Source organism: Cariama cristata, unplaced genomic scaffold, assembly GCF_000690535.1.
Source record: "Cariama cristata isolate BGI_N322 unplaced genomic scaffold, ASM69053v1 scaffold384, whole genome shotgun sequence".
Taxonomy (NCBI): Eukaryota; Metazoa; Chordata; class Aves; order Cariamiformes; family Cariamidae; genus Cariama; species Cariama cristata.
The window spans coordinates 27967-53488 of NW_009613252.1; the positions used below are offsets into that span (position 1 = coordinate 27967).

Genomic DNA, 25522 nt, shown 5'->3' on the forward strand with positions numbered 1-25522 from the left:
GTTCAAGGTCAGACAATTGATCTTTAACCCACACTGCATAGTTTAAAGAGGTTTTTTAGCACAGGAGTTGTCTGCTGATATCAGTTGGTTTTTGTATGTTTTTATTGGTAGAACTTAATGAGATTACATATATTTTGATGAATAATTGCTGCCTTGTAAACTTGCCACCTACCTACAGTGACTCTTATGAATATTTGATGATAATAAGTAGTAGGAACTTCACTGTGATGCTCACATGCACTTAAAAAACCAGCAGCACAGGAATAGCTTTTGTTCTGCTTTTTTGCTTGTGGTAAACAGTATGACGTTTATATACATGTTATTTATTAGACATACCTAACATATTCCTGTTCATAATACTAGGAGTTCCATTTAAATCCTAATTCTGTTATTTTAGGAGGGGAAGGATGCAGGATGGAAGATGCAGTTTTTAACATCTGGATTTCTGTTTTAAGTTGAGGCAGGGTCAACTGGTCAGTCCCATGCTTCTAGCTATGAATTAGCAGTTAAGAAAAAGGAAAAAATATAGTGGAACATACTCACCATTTTGGAGATGCAGCCATGATCTACAAAATTTAAAATTAGTATCTGTAGATCAACAATTTTGTAGACTTACGTGCAGTATCTTTGGTCTATCCAGTATCGCCCTATAGATCCTGTAGGCAGTAATTTTGTGTCATATTGCAAATTAGGCAATGTCTGTTAACAGCAGGCATCACCTTTTATCGTCTATTCATCTGGTTTCTTTTTTTTGTAGACGGTGTAATGGAAGGTCCTCACGTTGTATGTTGTTTCAGGATGTTTTTGTACAAAGCTGGTATTGAAAACCACATTGCTGAATTGTGATACTTGGTTTTGTTCGCAAACTTACTGCTTTGGTTATCCAACTTGCTTTACAGACCAGGTTCAAAAAGCAAACTAATGTTTTTCTAAGTTGCTGTAGCTTGTTTAATTACATATTTTTCCTTCTGAGGCTTGAAGGGCCTACTACACGGCTATATTTTTCCTTACTAAAGTGGTGAGGACAGCAGCAACAGCTCTGACATTTATAGTTAGAGGGTTTTTGTACTTAAAATAATCTGGTGGAGTAGTTACTAGAATTACTTTTTCCAGTAGCTCCTGCATATTGAGAATGTAAAATCCATAAGTTTATTAATACTACTATAGCATTTTTCTTGAAAAGCAGCACTTTACAGAATTTATTTTTCTTTCAGGGAATCAGTTTCCTCCTATTGCAGCTCAGGATCTTCAGTTTGTTCTGAAGGCTGGATACCTGGAAAAACGCAGAAAAGGTAAGTCTAACTACCTTTGTGAAAACTAGTGCATATTTTGTATCTGGGAAGTCTCTGTGTCAGTATTTGATGTTATACACAAAAATAACAGAGGAGTGATAAATAAAATTAAATGGAAGCTGAAGTGTTGAAGCATTATTATGCAAAAGAAGTACAGCATGTAATTGTTTCTGTAGTGTTAAAAGAAAATCCTATTTATTGACTAACAAAATCATGCTATGAAAGTCCACTGTCAGCCATAATTCAGAGATTTTCAGATATTCTTGAAGAAAACATTAGGAACGTACGTAAAAGTACCATGTGTTGACTTCATGTTTCAGTGAGCATCAAGATTTATTTTCCTTTGAGAGGGCAAATATTGATCTCAGCTTTGGTTCAGTCAATATTTACCTTGATTCAATAAATCTTTTATTGTCACTTTAATACCCACTTAATGCTGCAATAACTCTAGGAAATATTTAGGAAGTTGTTCATTATTTCCTTATATTTAATGTTACACATGACTTCTCTCTTTATGTGATTTCAAATTCCCATTTGTTTTCTTATGACCAACTTTTATTTCTAATTTCCTTCTTAGTGTCATACATTTCTCTTCTTCATATCCAGATTTTGTCTCCTTTCCTTAGTGCCTTTCCTGCCTCCCTCTCCCTCTTACCTCACCCTTGAAAAGAAGTAACATGTTTGTGTTCGATAATGACATGAGGTGATATAACAGAAATTATATTAATTGCAGACCACAGTTTTCTTGGCTTTGAATGGCAGAAGCGTTGGTGTGCTATCAGTAAGACGGTCTTCTATTATTATGGAAGCGACAAAGGTAATCATAATAATTATGTTAAACTATAAAAATGATATTTTAATGCACGGAAGAATATGAAAGCTTTAGTGGAGTTGGAAACTGCAAATCTAAGGTTATTTTAAGAAAACAAATGAAACTTTTTTTTTTTAAAGAATATTTGGTTCTTAAACAGTGCTGTGAATTGTAAAAATGTGTAAATATTCTTCAGAACCTGTAAGTGAAATGCTCATTTTCTAAAGCAGGGAGACTGAGGAAAAAAGATTAAGTTACTTGTAAAGCTACTTTGTGCGCCAATAGCAGCTAGCTATTATGTTTGATAGCATGCTGGTACTCAATTGATTTACTACACAGAAAATTATTTTTTTGTCCATATTGTATTTTAATTGTAAAACACTCTCTAGCAATTATACTTTCTGAGTTCTTTAAAGATGGTTCTATCCAGGAAAATGTTAAATGTTAAAAACTGTATAGTGGAGTTCTATGTTTCTTTCTAAATAGTTTGTTCTGAAAAAACTAGAAATGAAGTAATATATTTGACTAAAAGCCAGTCATGGAGGCTCAAGCTAGCTTCTGAAGGTGACTTTTACCTTTTAATGGCCAGTTTAGAAAGAATGTGGCATGAATGTTGGAATATCACTTTGGATTTTAAAAATTGACAGTCAAATCAAACAACCTTTAAATAAAAAAAAAGCTTTTTTTTTTTACATTTTTTTTTCTTGTGTCTATGCTAATGATTATTTATGCTTTCTAGCATATGGTCTTTGGATTAAAGCAGGAAAACTGCCTACCTGCCCTTTTCCCATCTTTTTTTTTTTTTTTTTTTTTACCTCTTTTACAACAACCTGACTGTCAAGACTGTGTTGTAACTTCTAATACCTATGCTGAAAGTTAAGATCCACGGAAGCATATTCCCTAGCACTCCACAGGTTGGTGTCTTGTTAGGAACTGACTCTGAAATACTGTGGGATCTCTTTCCTTTATGGATCTATAGATAGATGCTTTGCCTTATACATTCACAGCTTTTGTTGGCTGCAGATTGTTTGAGGAAGATCCTCCTAACGGTAACCTAATGATGTGGGAGAGGCATGTACTCCATGGGAATTGTATAGGCATGTCTGGACTCCAGATAGTAGCTCATGGAGGAAGCAAACAAATCAGGTGCATGAATTTCTGCCCTACCTCCATGTGACTGGTGCTGTTAGTGCAGAAAAACTAGAGCAGCGTGGTGGAATCGTCTTGTCTTGCAGATCTAGGATGACCAACAGTTACTCCAGAACTTGCCTTTGAAGAAGAAAGGGTTTTTTTTTCTGGACTGGTCAGAGGTTCTTTCTTCAGCCTTCTGATGCCATTGTGCATACAGGTGCCTGTGCCAGTGCAGAAGCATATCACCATCATTGTGCGGAAGCTGGATACCAGCGACTGCTGTAGTTCCATGGCAAAGCTTGCTCTTGAAATTGAGCTGTCATCCTGATGGTTGTGAACGTATGTGCTACTGTTTATCATGATGTTTAGCTGCAGATTGTCAGCATGGATGAGGTGTGTGATGAGACAATCCTGAGGAGATGTGGCATTTAGTCACTGGAAGAACTTGAAACTGTTTTCCCTCCCGCTATTATGGCCAGCAGTGGTACCTGCTGTAGTACACTGTTGTATTGGGGCCCTTCTTCTTTTGCTGTGACCCTTGATGCTGTACCAGATAACTTGGACCACGTCAAAAATCAATGTGTGTTCTTACCGACTGTAGAACAGTGTTGAAATGTGCATTTGGGTAGCTTCATGCAAATTGCTGCCACCTCCTGCATCATTGGGATGGGTCTATCTAAACGATGCCGGTCTGCTCTCACCAGTGCAGTGTCTGCAGATGTTTTGTGTCAGCTGGACCCTGGCTTCTGAGTGTTTCCAGGGCTGATTCACGCAACAGGAAAATTCCCCTTCATTGATGTGAATGTGGTTTGAAGAGAGACGGGGGTTCCATACGTGCTCAGTCCTGCTGCCTGCATCACTTTTAATAGGTAATGGAGTGCTAGTGCCTGTGTGTTGTGGGATGTAATGCAGAGAGGCGGCAGGGAATTCTAGGTCCTGCTTGGCCTAGAACACATTGTGTGTGTCTTTAAAACTGGACACGTAGGCGAATAATCTGTGAACGATATTTTGTGTCTGGTGCAGTGTGTATTTTGTTGGCCAAGGTTTGATTTTCATACTTAAATATCGGTGTAAATGTAACTGAATGCTAAATGTGAGGCTATAGATGCCTTTTTATTAGGTTCTGTGGATTTGTTGTTTCCCAAAACACTTCTAATTCTTCTAGTTTTCTCCTTTTTACATTGGGAAAACAGGAAGTATGGAAGTGTCTAAAGTTCACAAACACGTGCAAGGAAAAGTTTGAGTCATTGATTCAGAGCTGAATGGTGAAAAATATGAGGCCTAGTCCAGCAGAATACAGTACAAGCTAAAGCCTGTGAAAATACAGTAAATTACTGTGTGTTTGTGTATGTGTGTTCACCTAAACATTCTTTTAACAGTTCTGATGCCTGCAGGCTAATGGATGTCTTGTTTCCCTGTTTCCTCCTCTGTTTCCTCATACATGTGGTGCAGCATTGGATAATGAAACAATGTTATTTATCCCTGCAATAGGCAAGTCTAAGCGAATCACCTGCGCTTTTTTCCTCTCATCAGTGATATGGGGAGTAAATGGAGGAACAAGGCTTAAAGATTTGACCTGATTGCGTGTCAAAAATAAGTATTGCAGGAAGCATGTGTATATTTGTGCTTGTGCTGCAATATCTGTTGCCAGCATGCGGCCCACAACATTGCAGAGAAGCGTGTTCAAATGTCAGAGCTGGCTTGGGTTTCGAGAAACTTGCCTGGTCCTCCTTTTCATAGTCTTTCCTTCCATAAACCTTTTATAGTCCTTCTCTTTTCTTTGCTTCCATGCAGTTGCATCCTGAGTTGGGTACCCTGTTTGCATATCCTTTTTCTGTATGAGCTCTGGCAGTTCCTGTGTACTCAGGCACCTATGGCTAACCTTTCAGACCTCAAAGTGCATGTGAGGAAAGAAAGTTAATTTGTTGCTTTATAAATGAATGAATTAATGGCTTCATTTCTTCTTCCTCACTAGGCCACAATGTTATATGCCCTTCTGTCTCAGCAGACCGGAGAGATCAGCTAAATGTTTAGCAAGACAGTAATTGATAACATCATGGTAATTTTTTCCCCTGTTAATAGGCACTAAAAATTTATTTTCATTTTTATAACTTGAAAATGGTATCTGCTTGCCTACCAGTGAATATGATGTTGAGGAGCGGGATAATTCAGAGGCTTTTAGAAAAGCATGAGTTTATGTTAAAAATAAAATAAAACAGACATGAAAATTTCTGATTTCTCTGAACAGTAAGATAGTGATGGCCAGGCCAATGGATGGACTACTTCTATTTATTCAAAAGAGGGTTTTTGTTTTATTTTGTGTTTTATTTTTTTGAAGAACTTGGTGACTGAACAATATTAAGGGAGAGGGAAGCCTGGTTAGAATTGCATTTGCAAATCTGCCCTAGTGACTCACCTAACCAGGCTACTAGAATTTCTGCCACATGCTAAGCTTGCAAATTTCTCCTTGTAGGAGTGAGAAGAGATATCCAAACCCACTGGAAAGCTGTTGAAGTATCATTTTGCTTTTAGCTACTGACCTCCTTCTCGGAGTCCTCCCTCTCTGAACCACCACGTAGGAAAGGCAAAAATCCTTGTTTAGCTTAGACTTTACTTTTGACAGAATCCATAATTGAAATCTGCAGGAATTGTGAATGTTCAATAGGACTTTGTTGTAGCAGGGTAATGGCAATCAAAGACATCTATCTAATGAGTACTGAATTTTCTGCTATGAGAATGTTAAATTCAGACCTCAAGAGGCACACTTGCCATTAATAGTGCATTATTTAAAAAATAACTATTGAGTATAAACAAACTGGTGCCCTAAATAGTGTGTTTCAATCATTGCCTCAATTTCTTAATTTTTTTTTTAATTTAGATTTCTCAGAGGACTAGATTAAAGGAAAGAGGTGAGGAAAAAAAAAGCAGCTGATTGCATTTCAGATCTGCTATCTAAAAGGGAAGAACGCCTATGCATGTGTTTGGAAAGGACTGTTCCAAAAGCTGGAAAAGGAATTACCATTTTGGAGATACTGACACTATTTTTAGAAAGCAGACATCCTGCATATGGAAAAGTATGAGAAACTACGTTTAGCATGAAACCATGTAAACCATAAGATCTTACAGGCTCCTAATTTCAAGATGAAGAGAGTTAAATTATAGATTCTAATAGTATCTATAAATACTTTATCACTCTGAAATCTTTCTGTTTGCCTTTGTTCCTTATGCCTTTCTCTGTAACTTCTTTCCTTTCTACTGTCCAAGTTCTCTCAGTTGTTCAGAATGCACTAATTCTTTTTACATGTGCTAATAATATGGGCACATTGCCTTAGGCCTCAAATTTACAACCCAATCATTTCAAGACCCCGTTGAAGGTTTACCCTTCTTTGTTTTAAAAGTTCCCATGGACTCAGTTATGCAAGGTTACTTCAAAACCCTTTTTTTCTGCTTCCCTTGAGACACTTTTTTCCCAGTGTAATATTGGCTCTGTTTCTGTTGTTAACAACATTTCACTATTTTTAGGAAGAATGAAGTTTATATGTAAGAAAAATGTTTAAAGTGGCTCTCATTTCATTCGGATCTGTATTTTCGCTATTTTAAATATAGCCCTTCATATTTATTTCTCTCAAATATCTATGTACTAGCTTTGGCTTTTTTTTTTTAATACTTAGTGCCTAATTTTGTTATACCAGCTTTTTACAATTCTAAATTCCTGATGCAAAATGATCTATGCAGCCCCAGATTTATTTTTCTGTTGTGTGCCTGATATGGGGAGAAGGGAAGAGGAGAGGGAGGAGATGAGAGCAAAGAACAGCTTATTCTGAAATGAGATTTGACTTAATTGTGGAACAACTTATGCTTGATGATGTTCGCGATCCTTTTTGGTTTTGCAAGACTGATAGTATACTTTTTGCAATTCTGTTCTATATTGTTCTGGGACAGCTTAAGGGTTTTCTGTTGTTGATTTGCAAAGCCCTATCTTGAGAAAATAAGTGGCAGCAAGAATATTGTTGTTCTTCAGAGAAGTGTGTTCCATCCACATGTCTCTCCCTAGTTCCTCCTAAATATACTGTTGTATTCCTGCCTAGGCAAAACTCCGGTTCTGATTGGGGGTTCAAAGTGAAAGTGAAATGTCTGTAATGTAAATGTGCTTCTTGAAGCTACTTTTGACACTCCCGCTGTAAAAAACAACTATGTCTAATTTTAAGTCTCCAAGTAAAATCTTTAAGTCTTCAAAGTTTTTAAATATCAAAACCGGTTTAACTCTCCCTAAAGCACTGTCTCCAGAAGATATTTCTGATATAAAGAATATAACTCTGAATGTGAAAGTTCACAGAAGTCACTGTAGCACTAACTTCACAGAGCAGCTTTAAACTGAAAGCCCAAGTCTGTCTGCACACCTACTTAGCTGCAAGCCTTTGCCAATAAATGAAAAAGAGATGATTGTTGAGTCTGATGATTGCAAGATGGCCCTGCCTTCAAGCCTGCACCTGGGTACTGTGCCTGGCCAAACAGCTACTGTGGGTCATGCTTTGCTCCATGGTGCTCAGGTGATGGGGCTGGTCTCCAGTCCTACCTGGAAAGGTGTATTCTGCAAGAGCAACTGGGATTTGTAGACCTCCATTGCTTGTCACTATCAGAGCATGCAGCTGAGCTACAGCTGACCTGTGTCCTGCCATTCGGTATTTGTGGAGCTGTTTCTCAGGACATACTAGGTCTTATCTCTGGCTTGCTGCCACAGGGAGTGTGAATGCATACTGAGAGTGTTTCTGTCAACTTTAATGGGTTCTGGGTCAGGCCTGTGAAATGTCTCACCTTAAAATTTCCTCATGGTCAACATTTTAACCATACGTGTAACGCTACACTGGACTTTAATCAGAGGTACTTTACTGCACAGGCAATTAGAAGCAAAAGTAGCAATACTATGACTAGTCTGTTGCCATAAAGGTCAGTGAAGGAATTTAATAGCAAATGATATATTTTTTTTTTTTGTGATGCGTATAGATAATTTTCATTAGCGCTGGAACAGCGTATTCAGAGAGATAAGACAAAGACAGTATAAATAATAAAACAATCAAATGCAATATGGATACCATGTACCGTGTTCCACTTTCAGTGCAAAGTACAGCATCGTTGTGTTTTAATTGTAATGCTCTTTGAAAGAACGAGTACTAGTACAGAGATCATCTGAGATTAGCTCTGTAAAATTGTATTACCATAAAAGGGATCATCCATGTCACAGAGGAGCAGTCTCAGAAATAATCCAAAAGACTGAATTTGAATACTTGCCTCATTTTTATCTTGACAAAGTGTTTTTACCTTTTGAACCTGGTGTTTGCTTATTCTATCTGGGTCCTCCTATCTTCTTGGGTTTTGATAAACCTCTAGCATAGGAGAATGAGAAATTACTGTGTTTTTCTTCATCTTCCCCCTGAGGTTGCAAGTGAGAAAACAATAAAATTTCTAGGCAGAAATGAATTTCATTGAAAGGGGACCTAGTTAACCTATTGCAAGTTACTATTTCAAATATCTGCCTTGGTGTGATTCCATGAATTTTGCGTCTGTGTGCTGTTTGATATAGGGGTGAAGGATTGAACAAATATAAAATATTAGTACTATATCATTAGTACTTAAGATATAATAAAACTTACTGTGGGGGAAGGGACTAGAAGAGAAAATAGAACAATACCCTGGATTTTCTCATATAATTGTGTTATTTGGTATTTACTTGCCTGGGGTGAGAGTTCCTGAAAAGGTGGAAGGACAAAGAATTTGTGTCTATGTACATGTAAGATTACTAGCAAGACTATTTGTATGATGACTGCCCTTATGTTCATTGGTGTTTATGTTGCTGTGTTAGTCAATTTTTGTCCTCTCAGTAGTGGAAAAAAAAAATTGATTTCCTATTAAATTTCCAGAAAGATGACAAAATTATGTTGAAAATTATAGTTTTTCCTGGTTTATCTACTGTAGAAGTTTTCTCTTTTTGTTGACAAACATAAGCAATGGATGTTCGATTTGCGCCTAAGTTCTGTTCGGCAGTACTTAAAAGTAGTTTTGCTGTTGTGCTTGATGCTTATTGTTAATTAATGATTTTCTCTGCCATGGCAAAAAATCTGCACTTAATGGCATTTTCTTTCATTTGCAACTGCACTTTGTTCTTTGTTTGCCTGAGCAAAATGTGACCGATGATGCCTATCTTCACTTGAATGCTGCACTGTGATCTACAGAAACTGCAAAACAGAATTACTTTTACTTTTTTGGTTTGTTTTTAATATTCACCTAAATGTACCAGAGCACATAAAATCAGATGTAGGGTTTGGTCTGGACAGCTCAGAAGGAACACACTTGCCTAACATGCAGTATATTTAAACTCGAGCCTGTTCTAAGTGATACTTCTATAAACCAGAACCTTTGAAAAGTAGAATTGTCTTTAAAACAACCACATGGCTCTACATAATAAACTGTGGTAGGGCTCAGTACTTTTATTAGCTAATTAAACGTTTGCTGTGTTGAGAGAAATGCTTTTGGAACACACACCTGAATTTATAACAAAATCCATTCTGTATTTTTGCCATGTGGAAAGGAGGCACATCTGGGAGTGGGTGGGAGAATGTGAAAAGAAGCTTTTGCTTAAAAAGGAGTTTGAAGTTTATTTTTTGAGTGAAGTGGTTAGTTTAGGAGGCAGCTCAGCAAGTTCTAAGCTAGACAGGTTTTCCCATTGGTTTACCGAACCTGAAAGAGACACTGATTTATAGGAAACGTGTCTTGCAAGTTCCAGTTCTTGGCTTTCCCTAGATACAGGTGTCATAACATGCACTTCTTACTAAATAAGACCACCATCTGCAAACATCCCCCTGTGGAATTCCTTAGGCATCCTAGAGGAAAATGTACTTTTGTGTACCTCTTCTTTTAAGATAAAGCTTTATCTCCAGAAGCATCAGTTAATCATTTTGCTAAAAACCTCCTTGTTCTTTGTAAAATTGATGAAATAGAAAACAAAATCTGAATAAGCGATAACCTGCTGAGCCACTTACATTCACTGTTGTAAATGAAGCTCTAACTTTGTTTTTTATCTCCAACAGACAAACAACAGAAAGGTGAATTTGCCTTAGAGGGCTACACCGTCAGAATGAATAATAGCCTTCGGAAGGATGCAAAGAAAGATTGCTGTTTTGAAATCTCTGCTCCTGATAAGCGCATTTATCAGGTTGGACTTTTTTATGTTGACTTGAAATTAAATTGATAAAGCTGTTACAATTCCAGTTACTGAATTAACATTTCAGTAAAACAACTTTCACTGACATCTTAATGAAAAAAGGAAACCCTTGCTTGCTTCTATTGTATATTCATATATTGGGAAAAAAATCTGATTTAAAATATGTATGTATGTGTTCAAATATTATCTTTTTCGATGAGAACAAGGAAATCTATCATCTTTATCTATTGGTCATTTCAATGTTAGCATTTTAATATCTATTGTATAGTATGTCTGCATGATTTCTTGGATGAATTAAATAGTAAAAAAAAGGTTAAAATATGTATCAGTGTTAAATGCTTATTGTATTGGCCATGGCTTTGCAAGGAAAATCTACGTAAAGGCACATATCAGCTATGCAATTCAGAGATCTATCAGCTAGACATCAATATGGAATGTAAGTTTAATAAGTTTTAAATATCTGAGATTGCAGTTGAAAGCCAGTTAATTAAGCTGTCAGGTAGTGTGTTGGAGTCTGACAAGAACATTTTTAAGAAAACTGTACCCAGCAGTCTAAAGAAATTCATGGGTGTCTTCTAATTGTCAAGGGCAAATTTTGTTCATCAGTTCTGGCTTTGACATTGATGAAGAGAAGCAGCTTTTTTCTGCACAGCTGCCAGCTGCTGATCAGAGTTTCAAATCCATCATCCTCTCCTTCAATTACGTAAATTTGTCAAAATTAGCTGTACATTATAAGAAGCATCCTTGCAAGAAAAGTACCAGAAGACATGAAAAGAATTACTAATGGTTTCTTGAAGATGTGACGAGAACGCTACAGTCCCTCTTTTTTTATTGCTAATGAAATTGTAGTTGTGTGTTTGTCATTACTGCTAGTAGTTATTAATAAACATTTAATAGTTTACAGCTGCCACTCCTAAAGAAGCAGAGGAATGGGTACAGCAGGTCAAATTTGTAATTCAAGGTAAGCCAGCCAGTAGAGCAGTAGCCTTTATTGCCAGTACTGCTTAGTGATGGTAGTTCTGTCCCTTAACATATCTATCATGCTTGCATATATAGTATTCCCAGTTGTCCAAGTTCTGAATAGCAAGTCCTAGTTTTCAGTCATGTTGTAGTTTTTATACGATTTTTCTCCTTTTGCAAGATTTTTGCTTTTCTGCAAGAGTACTGCTTAGCTTGAAAGCTCTCCCTTATTAACATTATAAGAAAATAAGCAGTATATACTGTAAGCACCAAGTCATAGAAGAAATGTGTTTTCATTTTGCATAAATTTCTGCTTAGTCATTCTTTTCTGGTGAATGTTAACTTTTTAAACTGCTGTTACATAGATATGGAATCTAATACTATTCCTGAGGAGGAAGAGGAATATGATGATGTTGGACAAGTGAGCAGTGAACCAATAGATGATAGCATTTATGAAGAAGTTAAAGGTATTGTTGAAAATTTTTACTTTGTGACTTGTGATCATTTTGTCTTCTCTACTTCTAGTTTGATAACTGACTGACTAAGAGTGAGTGAGTTAATTAACCCCATGAATAAGATACTTTCAGATTGCAAGTTTTGTTATGACATTGAAAAAAGAACATGCCTTCAACCAGGTCTGTGGGAGAATGGTTCAGTCTTCTTTAGCAGGGGCATCAAAATAGTGCAGAACATGTAGAAGTGGTCTCGGGGGACTTTTGGCTCATTAACATTATCTGGTATGCAATTTTTTTTAATTAAAAAATTGACTTGCCTTACAGCTTTTTCCACCAACTTGCCCATCATTTTTTTTCTTTATTCATTTTGGCATTTGTGTTAAGCAAAAATTTGCTATCACTCCATATGTTATCAGCTGCTGCCTAATACATGATATTATAATCCTGCAAGAAAGCAATGTGTTGATTTGAAAGGGCTCTGGAGATGAACTGTAAATAAAGCAACATGAGTATTGATGCTGTTTTGTTTCATATCTTCCAGCATGACTATGATTATACAGAAAGTTTTTACTGTGGACTTTCTGATGTGGTCAAGTGATTGTGCCTCTAGATGTCCAAATGTATCTATCAGGTGGCAAAACAAAAGAAAAAGAGCTTGGCAAAAGCTCTTTGGGTTGATTATAGACATTCAGGTATTAGAAGAAAGGTGGCTGTTCTTGGTTATCTTTTAAGAAGCTATGAAAAAATCAATTTTTCAGTTACCATTGGTTAACAAATGATCTCTTAAAGTGATATGACAATTAATAATCACTTCGTCTGAAGTAATGGTCTGCACCCCTTGCTGTTTGGGGCAGTGCAATTATCAGCAACAACTTGGGAGGAAAAATTAGTTGTGTCATTATGATGCTGACTAACTCTCTGTATCTGTTAGGCTGAATATTGTGACCACTGGAGAAAAGAACATTTTACAGCATGCCTTGGTTTTCATTTTCAGGTCATTTCAGTGAACCAAGGGAGCAGAGACATGAATGACTGGTGAAAATGATTATTATAAAATTGTAAAATTGTAGCAGCATTCAGTTCTTTGAGCTGATTTTTTTGGTTCCATTTCTTTGAATTGTACATAGAGTACTTCACCACAGAATACATGTTCTGCTGAAATGGGGTGCAGTGTGTCATGCAGGCTGAAAAACTTTTCTGCAGCGAATATAAAAACTACATTTTAGGGCTTAGTCTTATAGCTAGAGGATACTGCCAAACCCTATTGCAGTGCTTTTTGGATGCTTAGGCTCTTACAGAAGGTGATCTTCTATGCTTGCTTATGCTTTTGTTAAAGAAGCTCTGGACGTATCCTGGGATAAATTACTCTTTTACAAACTTCACTCATCTTACCTGTTCATTTGAATCTCAAACAGTAAGTAGATCTGGAGCAGTAACACATACAACATTGGTGAAAGGCCAATAGTTAATATGTGCTTTGAGTTCTTTGCTTTGAGGTCCGTCTTCAGAGAATTGCTGCCTTGGTATGATTCTGCAAGAATTTAGAGTATTTTCACTTACATCTCATTTTTATGTCAGTTTTCCAGGAACCGTTGTCTCCTAATGTGGCTAATAAGTCTGAAATGTAACAGAACAGCTGTCATAAAGGATAGCTCTTCTGTTATTCAAGAAATCTCATCTCAGTTTTTAGTTAAATGAATTTCCTTTACCCATGATCTTGGATTGGTGCTTCATTTTCATATTATCAAGTAGGGATTATCTTTCTTTATCTCATGCTTTCTCCATCTCTTCTGTTTGAACTTTAAACTTTTCAGGAAGGACCATCTTACCTTGTACGCTGGAACTCTTAATTTTGGCTGTAATGTGTTGGCATAACTAGAGTAAAAGTAAAGCATAAGTTTTTAATAGATTTTAGGTGATTAAAGTGTCTTTTTCTCTTCCATAAGTGTGCTTTAATAGTCATTTGCTTAAATGGAATTAAAAACTTACGGTTCTGATGTCTTAAAGCAGTCCTTCTCTTCTTTATGGCATATTGAAGAGTATTAGATGAAATGCTAGTTGACAAACCTCACAGGAGTAGGCCTTGTTTGATTCTTGTATAGTTGTTCATCTAAACTTGATAGTAAAAGAGCATACTCCAGTTTGGTCTCATCTGCCTTAATTAGGCCTGGTTGGTTGCATTTAATTCCAGTTGGCTGTCCTTTCTATTTTGCCGGGTAAGTGAATTACTCTTTCTTCCTTTCATGGTCAAAAGGTGGAGCATCGTTATCCCTGCTGTTACCTGACTTAATACAGAACAAATAAGGAATTCTGCCTGTTAAGAGAGCAGAAAAAAAGAATTATTAGTACAGCTGTAAAACTATGCTAAGCTCTGGAATGCAGAAGGCAAATATGCTAGATACCTGTGAAGAGGGAAAAGAAATTAATCTTCACTTTGTTTTTATCCTCAAAACACCTTCATATTAGAGGCTTCTGATCCTCTTGTTTCTGCAGATCCACTAGCTTTATAAATATTGATTTTCAGGTACACAGCTCATTGTACCTTGTTATTATTTATTTGGCTATAATTTGCAGTTTCTCAACTGAGTAAAATTTTGCATTTATGTGGTTCTCCAGTGTTTTTTATATTAGCATTTCAGAAGCAAATTAAGCCAGTTCATGATGCGGTCTATTTGGTAATATTTGGCTTGGTATTTGAATAAAGAATGTTTGGATTAAAAAGAGGATATGGAAATTTTTGCACAGTTTTGAAAACTGGGAATTTTTGAGAACTATTGCAGTAATTGGGACTGACTAGTGCTGTATTCTCTGGCTATCTCATTGCTTAGCTTCTTTTTTTTTTTTTTTTTTTTGGCAGGAGATAGTGTAGATGAATTTTCCAGGCAGGAGCTGGATCGCTTCAAACCAGTATCCAGAATGGTAGCAGTCTATAAGCCTATTAAAAGCATAGTTTTCAGTGGCGTCCAATTTGTACTGTCTGCTGGTGGGAGGAGTGGGTTGATAGTTGGAGAGAGTACAGAGGTGGGAAAATTTATTCTTTTGATCTGTTAAGTCCCTTTCTTCTTTAATAGCATGTACAAATTCATATTTACCATAGAGGCATCATTTTCCTGGTTCTCAGTATTAGTTGATGTTTTATTGCGGTTATTCAGGTAGAGTCAAAAATGTCAGAACTGCCAAAGATTTCCCAACTTGTAAAACCTTCCTTGCAAGATTCTTAAGGAAAAGAAAGCTTTATACTGTATTCAACAAACTAAGCTTTTGTCTTTTTGCTTTTTAATAAAAACACAGAGGAAAACTTAGTTAAGCAAAATTAAAAATATTGTCAATAAAGGCCTATTTTTGCTTAATTAGCTATTTATTTTTTACCTTAGTACACTGTATATAATTTTACAGTCCACAGCTGGATAATATAAGCTGTAACATAAAATAACTTCTGAAGTTGTATTAAATAACTCTGTGTGTGTGTAGAGCTACCTACATGCATAGAGTTTCTAGCTTAGTGGTGTTTTAAACAATGGAGTTGTCCTTGTCAGAAGAGAGAACATTTGCCGGCTTTAAAAATGTCATCTGTTACAGCCCTTGAAGACTAAATTTTTTTATTAACTCAGGATTTTAGTGACATAATTTTTAAGGGCCTTTCAGTGTTGTCTTCTGTGGTTTCACATCTGTATGGAGCATGTACCCAAAACTGCAGTGCGAACTACTGCCTGCCACCTTGATCCTTTTCACAACTTCGACTCAGTTTGCGTACTGTCTACAACACTCTTGCACGGTAGGAGAAAAGAGGTGTTAATCTAAGCTAACATACTTGTATTAATTTTTAGTCTTGTGTTGTCTTTTTTCTTCTATTCCTTTTCTTCTCACAAACTTGCATTATAGCAGTAGTTTCCATGGCTTACAATATAGTTGCCATTAAAATGATTCTAAATATAAGATTTGGTTGTTACTTTGGTGGTGCTTAGTTGGTGCGCAGAGATAAAAAGCTGTGCTTACAGAATAGGTAAGGTTGGAAATCCCGAAGCAATCTGATGTGACACAAGGCTGGCATTGTTGGCTTTGTGCCATCTCTTCTTAGCCTGTCCATAACAGAGAACTTTTGGGTGGGAGAGAGGTAAGGATGGTGAAATTCAGTGCTGTGGTGATCTCTGGTCAGGGGAACTGCTGTGGAGAGCTAACCCAGCCAATACAACTTATGTCGGTTCTTAGTTTGCTGTAAATTAAATTTGAGGATTGGTCCAATCTCTGATTGGGCCAAGGATGATGGGAATGGAAAGCTTGCTTTTGTCGTTTCAGTCCTGTTATCAGTCCCCTGCCAAACAGTGTGGTCAAGCCCAGTTAGCTGGCTAATAATTCTGTTTTGCAGTGTAGTTGGAAGCTTACCTAGGGAAACTCTGTAACGAAGGCAAAGCTCAGGGAAAGGTAGGAAATGTCTTAGGTTTTATGCAAGAAGTGTGCTACACAAAGAAACACTTTTAAATTTATTTATTTTAAACAAAGTCTTTTAAATAGTTTTAAAATTATATTGATGTTGTTTCAGAACTTATTTCTGACATTGCATATGAAGGTAGGGGAATGATCATCCTGTCTCTATCTTATGGTTGTCTGTTTAAGCAGCTTTATTGCTTTAATTTTTGCTAATGGTTAACTTCTGCAGTTAAGCAACATAACTTAATACCATCCTCATCCTTTCTTGTTGCTGGATTGCTTGAGCTTTGAAGAAGCAAGTTGCTTTTATGATGATGTACCCTTTTCATGAACATGGGGGTGGGGGGAAGAACATGATCTCTGATTTACCCTTTCTTGGAAGAAGGAAATAATCATTATGTAGTGGAGTTTGAGTGTAAGTTTGATCAGTCACTCATGAACACCAACTCATAGCAAATATTTGTGTTCTCAAAATGTAGTGTCAGATGTACTGACTTTTTGGCTCTAGAAGTGAAGATTACACAGCACTGTGTTAATGAAAATGCCTTTGCAGGAGACCTTTGCTTATTTTAGAATTTTCAATATATCGCAGTCAAGGTCCGTGGGCCCAACATAGTGTTTGGTGTCAAGCAGTCCCAGTTGTGGGTTACAGCTGTATAATCAGTTCTCAAAACCAGTAAGCTGAAATGAATAAACTGTTAATTGCTTGTTGTTACCTGGAGCTGTAGGTTTAAGTCAGCAGATCATACAGGTGATTATGGAATCTGAGACGTTACCTGTGATCATGGCTGTTAAGTCAGTATATTACATATCCTGATATATTGTGCAAATTCCTCCCAGCATTTGTTGTTTGCCTCAAGTGGTTAGGGAATTCTTTACTTCTTGCCCACAGAAAGTGTATATAATGCTGATGGGCTATCAATTTTTTAGTTTTATTTTTTCTGCAGAAAGAATTCTAAGTGCTTTTAATTAGTAAATGAAGTGATTTCGAAGTATAACATGTAAGTAGGGTCTAGAATATTTGAAGCTGAAAAGACCAGATGTAAGATCAGCATTTTTGAGGACAGTACTAAAGATGAGTTTCCAAAGTAATTACTGAAAGTGTTTTGAATAATTTCCATTAAAACATTTTTCAGATTCAAGAACACAGCAAGGGATTTTTTTCCCTTTTAAAGCAGTGAGGATAGATCATTCTTCGAAACCATTTTTTTCAAAGATTGGATCTCAATGTTGTTAAGAAATTAGTATTGTTCACTTGTTTAGCCATTGCATTATTTTTATATATGGAGTAGTTTTGTCCATAGTATCTTGCTGATAGGTGGAGTACCAGAATAAGGAGAAGGGGGGTGCTACAGGGTTTACTCAGTTTGCTATAAGTCAAAAATAATTAAAATAATACAAGAGCAGTGAAAACCAGATGTAAAGTACCTTTTGGTGTCAGGGAATAGTAAAGATTTTTTTCCGTTTAAGATGTGTGGTTTTGTTGTCTTGATCACTGGGATTTGGGGTCTACTAAGTGTCTTTGATTATATGCCAGACATGGAAATAATTGAAAAACAATCTCTTTCAACTGTATATTGCTGAATCCCAACTGCTATGATGAAATGGAGCTGTGTCTGAATTCTCTGTCACTCTGGATTTTGATACAGTGTGCTTATGGGATTTATATATACCTTGGAGTGTCCTTCAGCTAGTACTAAATGCTCACGAGACATGAGTTATGAATCCAGATAACTTTTTGTATTTAAAGACATTGCATCCAGAAGGTGGTTAGGAACTTGATACCTGGACCTCAGCTTTTGTTTGCCCCAAAGAGCTTGGGCTTTATCTTCAATTAATGTAATCCTACATCTAAAGAGGGAACCTTTTCTTTCTATTGATGTTAGGTGTCAGTGATGGAAGAGGAGGTAAGACAATCTGGTGTAGCTGAAAAGAATGAGATGTCCATTGAGTGGGAAGTGGCAAGTCTTTGGAAGGAAAAATAAGATTCACAAGCTCTTCTGTTTCTTGTAAAGTGAATATTAAGTGGTGATCTGTGAACAACAGGTGTTCCATAGCTGTCAGGAAGCCTACAATTCAGCCCCTGCTTCCCCGTCACACACATGTTCACAAACACGCAAGTGAGGAGGCCAGTAAAAACGGAATAATAACTGAGTCTTCATATTTAGTCTGATTTGCATGTGATGCGTATAGTCACTGATTGGACTTGGGGTGGGGTTATCTACTGAGAAATAGTCTTAGGAAAGAATATTTTTTTTAGTAATATACTTCTGCTGCAGAAAATTTGGTCAACTGTGAGATTCAAAGCAGTTAATTACAATATCTATAGTAAATGAAAAATGTGTTGTTCAGTTTAGGTTTTTATTCTCCTGTCTTTGAGATACATGCATGACTTCATAGTTTTCAGATGTTTCAGCCTTCATAGGTTTCAGAGTTTACAAGTAGAGAAAACAGAAGCGACCTTCCTGAAGTTATGGTCAACTGTTACAACGAATTGAAGGAGTTCATATTGGAAAGGCTATGTTTATCAAAGTCTTGTGTTAGCAAAGGCTGAATTTTATTTCTGTATTTCAGAGATTAAAAAAAAAAAAAAAAATACCCTGAAGCCCAATCAGACCAAAAAAAAACCCCCCTCCAAATAAACCAGGAATAGATTGTTAAATCTGCATCGTCTATTGGAATGTTGAAGCTTATTTCCTTAAAATTAGAAGACATAACCTCATAATATCTAAAAATGACTATTTTTAATTGTGCATTTTTGTTTAAAGAACTCTTTCAAAAACTAATTAGCACACAACTCATTGAAAGGAATTTACTTATTGAAATAAGATATTTTATTGCAACTACTGATCAGTCATTTTTATACTATTTTCTGTGCACTAGCACTAAATGACGTTTGACGCTATTGATTTGTAAAACCAGTCTGATGTGAACAGTATGTGACAGAAGTTGTTTGTTATTAAGAGACAGAATCCCATCTCAGAAAAGCTTGTCATCCTGGTGAGACAAAATCAGACAAAGTAATTTTACTTGTATGATAGCTTTTTCAGTGTTGCCTCTGTTTCTGACAGCTGGCTTCATGTTAAATGTGAACAAAGCTTTGTTTATGCATGCATGTCTTCAATGGGTTATGGACCCAAAGTTCGTTCTTTTGAAACCAAAGTAGTTTTCTTTGGTAGCACTGTTTTCATCTAATTAAGAAGCAGTGCAGTAATTCTAATGCAAAGCATTCAGAAGAAATGTCTTGGTATGTGAGAGAGTTTATTAACCATAAATTTGAGGAATTGCTGTAGTTTAGCAAGTTCAAAGAAAAATGTCAATTGTATTATGTATATTTATGAAAATAGAAATGTTGGGCTTGCTCTACTGCTTGGGCGTAACTCTGGTGAATACTATATAGGTAGATCAAGGAACCTTTACTGTTTGAATTTGTGACCAATGACTGCATATCAGGCTATTAAAACCATTAGGTAGAGCTTTTTGAGAAATGAGCAACTAGAGGTTATATGGTGCCTCAGGCTATTGCTTCTCAACTTTTCTGGTTTCCATGAGGTAGCTGTTAAAGAACCATAATTTATACAACTGGATTCTCAAATAAGACCCTACAAGGTGGGCTTTAAAGGCTGAATTAATCACTCTGTTACTGTAGATACAAATCTCTCACTTGAATTTTTCCAGCCTTAAGAAAGGCAGCAGCATAAATCCTTCTGTGTATCTTTTCTTCTCAATGTCCTTTTTATCTGCTATGCACTTTCCTTCCCACTCTCCTCAAAATGGAGAAATTAGCCAAACAAAATACTACTAATTAACCAGAGCTTTATTAATTTTGCTGGCTGGTATGCATGTATACCTGATTTGCCTGTGTGTTACAGCATACTGTTTTTGCAATGGATGTGATATTTAGTTTACACATATACAAGGAAGGCAACATAGGAAAAGGCTGCCCCTTTTCTTGTCTTGGCTGCAACTCCCTCGGCTGGGTAGGAGTCTTTGAAAGAAGCAGGTTGGTTGCTCCTAGGAAAGGAAAATGGTCAGCAGGGTAGAGCTCCCCGACCACACAGTGGACCAGGCAGAGGGCGAGGTGCAGCAGCCTGCTGTGCCCTACAGCAGGGAGAGGGATGCTCCAGGGAAGTGCACAGTGCAGGTACACTGATAAGCTTCAGCAGCGGAGGGAAGAATGTTTTCTTAAGAAGCCAGAAGAGACTGGGGAAAGTTTTCTGGCAAGTCAGTGAGAGCTGGATTAGACAGTGAGGTAGGAGGAAAGTTTTCACATCCCGAAAGGGGATGGTTGGCACAGGGGATATTTTGTTTCAGTCCTTTTTTTTGAAGTCTGTTTTTTTTCCTAGCAGGTCTTGATTTCCTCCACCCAAAAACTCTGAGTTTGTGTTCTAATGAAAACTATTTGAAGATCTCAGGAACTTTCAATATCATTAAGGAAGAGGTTCCAGTACTTCTATCTTTGTTTTGTGGAAGGATTTTGTCTTAGCAGGCTGTAAAAATTATTCTGTCCTTGAATCTTGAGGGCAACCGTGAGTGAAACTGGGAATTAAAGGAAGTAATCTAATTTTCAGAACAAAGCACTGTCCACAGAAAAGCCTGTGGATCTTAGCATGAAGGTCATCCTTCCATTGTCCCAAAATATACTAAACGAATCTACTTGCTTCCATACCTGTCTCAAATTTATTTCCTTAAGAAGTGAGGCACCTCCATTACTAAATGTTGAACAGTAGTTTCAGATAATTCAATAAACAAAAGTTCACCATGGATACAATTTTGTCATAATTTCCATGCAGGTGAAAAGACACGATTTCTTGTTAAATAGCCTAGCTCAGGCCTACAAATGGTGGCTCTTACAGTGCAACTGGGACTGTGTTGTGTCTGTGGTGTGAGAGCTGGGTAACCCAAAGTACCGGCTGCGAGGGAATTCAGGTGATCTGGGACTCTGGGGGCCCTGCGTTTTTCTGAGATCAAGCTGCATGCCAATCCCACAGTAACAGGGTGGGCTGCTGGAGGAGCAGTTGTCATCTCCTGCCTATGAACTGTTTTCAGATCCTTGCTATCCTACCTCGTCTCTCTGAGGTGCATCACGGTGTGTGGCATGTAGGGCTGGCAAGATCTGACGTCCAGAGTTGCTGGTCCCGCTCTGGACCTAACATGTGAGAATGGGGGAGTGGGATGGTATTTGTAGAAATGACTGTGAGAATGTTACCCAAAATATGGTATGTGTAAACAGTATGCATTGCAGCTATAATTTTCTGCTTATTTCTGATTTAACCTGATTTTTGTTTACTAGTTAATCATAACAAGAACATTTTTGCAATTTCTTTGTTTCATCATTTAAGCTGGAGAAAGGATTTAGCGTACTTGATCTAATTTAATTTGATGGCATGGGCCATAAACAGTGAAAAGAGGCAGTGGTGTGGGTTTGTTACCTTTCATGAAGGTGAATTTTTTTTTTTGGTCAATGTGCAGTTAATGATCAACACAGAGAATGCAAAGATATCTTGGTAGAACATTTTTAAAGGAGTTATAAGAGAAGCATCTGGGAGCCAGACTTTTCTTGTGGAAACATGCCAACAACTGTATTGTGTTTCCTTTCGCTAACGTGAGCTATGCTGAAATGCCTTGTCTTCTGTCCCTTTTTTGAGTAAGTTCATTTCTGGAATCAGACTATAAATTTGAATACTTTAACCCTGCAGATTATTAAAGGATATTATGTGGTTTAAACAAGATGCTTTCTTGATGAATTTTATGTATGTAAATATTATGTCAAATCACATTTGTCGCAATTATGGATATGTACTTTTCAGAAATGGCTTTTAAATTTAAATCTTGCTGCTGATCAACGAATATGACAAACTTTACTTGACGTTTGCAGAGTTTTTTTCTGTCTATCATATAAATTTAAGCCTGAGAAATATAACCCCTGTACATGGTTGTCAAATAACACTGTAGTACAGAGTTATACAGTATAGATTAGTTAATTGAATATTTCATTGCTAGATATATTTACATAGGGAACTATTTATATTTCCTATGTAGATTTTAATAACCACCACATTTATTTTAGCAAAACATTTTAATAATAAGGTTTATAAAATGTCATGTTGAACACTTAAACTATTTACATAACTAAGAGCTATTACGGGTTGAGAGAACAAACAAATTTATTTTAGTTACAGAGAATTCACATAAATCTTTGTTATGTTTATATGTAAGAATGTACTTACGTGCGTGCCACATGTATTTAGGCAAGCAATCTCTAGTGCAAATTCCTGTGAACCTACAATACCACCACAGAATCAACTTCAAAATCATTGTTTGTTTTGTCCCTTGAAGCTACTAATTTGCGTTCTGTCCAATAATTGCAACTACTTTTTTGGGAGGGTGAGAGGGAACAGAGGAGGGAGCATTTTTTGTTACTCAGCTAAATAATTAGATGAGCGTGTAGAAACATTAAACCCCAGAAGCTTTCCTTTACATTGTTGAGGCCTGTTAAGAGCAGTATCTTAAAATATTTTATTCCTTCTTTAAACGTTTAAATATGGATTTAGGTAAGATGCCTATTGCCTCAATTTTGTATGCCAAATTTGAGGCTTTAGGAATATTTTTAGAAGTGGAGCCAAAATTGTGCTTTTGTTGGAAGCTAACATGAAACCTTCAGAGATGCTTCTGTTCAGGTGTGGAAGTTGTTATCTGATCTCTTGATCAAAAAAATGTAGGTAACATTTTAAAAAGTGCCTAATCAAACTTAAGGAATTTGTAGGGAGCTGGGTTCTGGACTCACTCATGAAATTTTCACCTTGTTTGGCCCATCAAATAGTGTTTTGTTTTCTGAGTTTAATATACTCTGACCAGTTCAGTCAGCATATAGGTTTAGACAATTCTAAGAGACTTGATTTCTGAAAACAAATCCCTGAAATATTGACTTTAATTGTAAACACAAAGTGCCTGTGAATATAAAAATGGGAAAAGAACAAATGAGTTTCTGGAAGTGGATGTCTCTAATTTATTTTATTCTTCATAATAATTATTGTGTGCATATCCACGATTGAACTTGCTTGTGATGACCTTTATCTTTTCTCTTGAGAAGAATTACTATTATCAAGTCTTTCTTCATGAGGAAATAAAAAGGTCAGTGCAAACCCCATCCCTTATTTCTATGCAGTGCACATTGCACTTTGGCATATTTGTATTGAATTTTATTAATAATAATTAGATGATTTTGCTGAAGAAATTTTAGTATTCCAAAATCAGACATTCTAAATGGTCTTTCCTGGTATGTACTAGCTTTTCCTGCCTTTTTCTGCCTCCTCTCCTTGCAAGCTTGCTACTGGTATAACTAAGATTTTACATACTTGTATTCCTCCTAATCCTGTCAGACTAGCTAATTTTTTTCCTCCTTTAACTTTAAATTGACAAACTGTTAATTCATTTGGGTCTATGTCTAAGAAAAAAAAAAAGAGAATGTAGAGAATGTAATGTTCTTGCCTTTTTTTAATTGGAGATTTTTAACTTATTTGTTGTTTGGAAGACTGGTGCTAGGAACTGCACAACTAAGTTGATTTAGACTGTCACTCAAAACATGACTGAAGATTGCTTATTTGTAAGGAGAGCTCCAAGCAGGCACTCTAAACAGGAAGCTGAGTTCATGAAATTTTAATATATTCATAACTAAAACCAGGAATTGCCTGTACCTCTGTGGTTTGTTCAGTTGTCCTAATGAATATATTCTCTTCTGTCATTCAGGTGACTGAGCATGTTTTTTCTCCCATTGTGATATTTTGCTCTTAAAGCCTGAAGGGCCTTGTGAAGCCCTGGAAACAGCAGCTTTCATATTAACAACGTCTGTGTTTGGTAAATGAACAAAATTTGTGGGGTCTGAAGAGGATATAGTCTTTATATGAATCAATTGTGACTACAGAATGGGGCAAGGGCAAGGAAACAAGTGTACTGGGACACTTGGTACTGTGGAAAGGAAAGAAGAAGAAAGAGGAAATGTGCTAATATATATTCAGGTCTCAACAAGTAGGGAAGGTAAGTACAGCAAAGCATGCTCCTAAATTTCCTGAAAACTTGGTAAAGTTACGCACAGTAGAGTGACAACCACTTTGCAGCAGCTGTGGGTGACCTTGCCAACAATGCTCAATTTTCTGTCTTGTGTGAGAGTAACTGTTTTTCCTCCAAGGACAAAGATGTGTTCTTTGATCACTTAGTCTTCGTACTTTCTGCCCTAAAACATTATTAAAAATACTTTCTGCTAGAAAAATATTTTGTTGCTTGTTTTTTCCAGTTTCTAGTAAGAAGTCGTATAGTATCTTCCTGCTTTTAAAAACATGTCTTTTTAATCCATTGACCTAGTATAGTTCATGTGGATGGGTATGTGTGCAATAATATAGGAGAAATGCAGTGTCTTTTTCACAGATGTATTTAGAAAGAGATTTTTTTCTCAGTTTTCTAAACTTACTCATTTCTCTCTACTGCTTCACTCTGTTGTTCTTCATAGCAATAGTTACATGATCCAAACAACATTCTTCTGTGCAAGACTAGAGAATTGTAGCCTTAAAGAATATTTTGTACTTATCCCTGGTGGGACTGTCTTTTTTGGAGGTTTACTTACCTCTTTAGTGTAGCAAATGCTGTAACTCCAAAATGCTTTTGTTAGGAAGGGAATGTTATACCTGCTTTTTGGTTTTGATTAAGCCAAACCATAACATATGCTTAGATTCACTGTGTGGTGTCACAGGATGGTTGTTTTAAGAGAGATTTTTTTTTTTCCTTCAAAAAATGGCTAAGCGACATTCCAGCACTCCAATATCACTTCCTCTGCTTCTCACCTCCTTTTCCTGCAACATTGATCCTGAGTTAAATTATAACAATAATCCTCTTTTCTGTGAGGATGATGAGGTAATTTTTACAAGGCCTCCTCAGTAGGAGGCAGTGCTTTACTTGTAGCTGAGGTGTCTGGTTTGGTTTTTCAGACTGCTTACACAATTGGGAGTAATGGTGGTGCACAGTAGCACCTTTTCAAGATACAAGGAGTGCAACTGGGGTGGGGGGGGAAGTGCAAGATTTCTCAAGGAATTCAGGAAACCTCACATCTGGAGACTTGGCAAGATCTGGACAAAACTGAGTCATTTGAGCTAATCGTGTTCTATAAAGTCATTAGCTTCAGCTGTCTCGTATGCAAACTATTAAAATGCACAGAACCTTATAAACTCCTGCT

General features: G+C 36.6%; 1 protein-coding gene across 1 annotated transcript in view; it reads left to right on the top strand.

Annotated features, from left to right (window-relative positions):
- Positions 1–1214: 1214 nt before the first annotated feature.
- The window catches only part of SKAP2 (src kinase associated phosphoprotein 2), a gene marked incomplete at its 5' end in the record, with an annotated part of 47319 nt that continues 23011 nt past the window's right edge, over positions 1215–25522 (top strand). The window contains 5 exons of the mRNA XM_009698923.1: positions 1215–1292; positions 2026–2109; positions 10320–10444; positions 11351–11414; positions 11779–11880. Of these exons, the coding sequence (XP_009697225.1) occupies positions 1215–1292; positions 2026–2109; positions 10320–10444; positions 11351–11414; positions 11779–11880 (453 nt within the window). The remainder of the gene's footprint in view (positions 1293–2025; positions 2110–10319; positions 10445–11350; positions 11415–11778; positions 11881–25522) is intronic.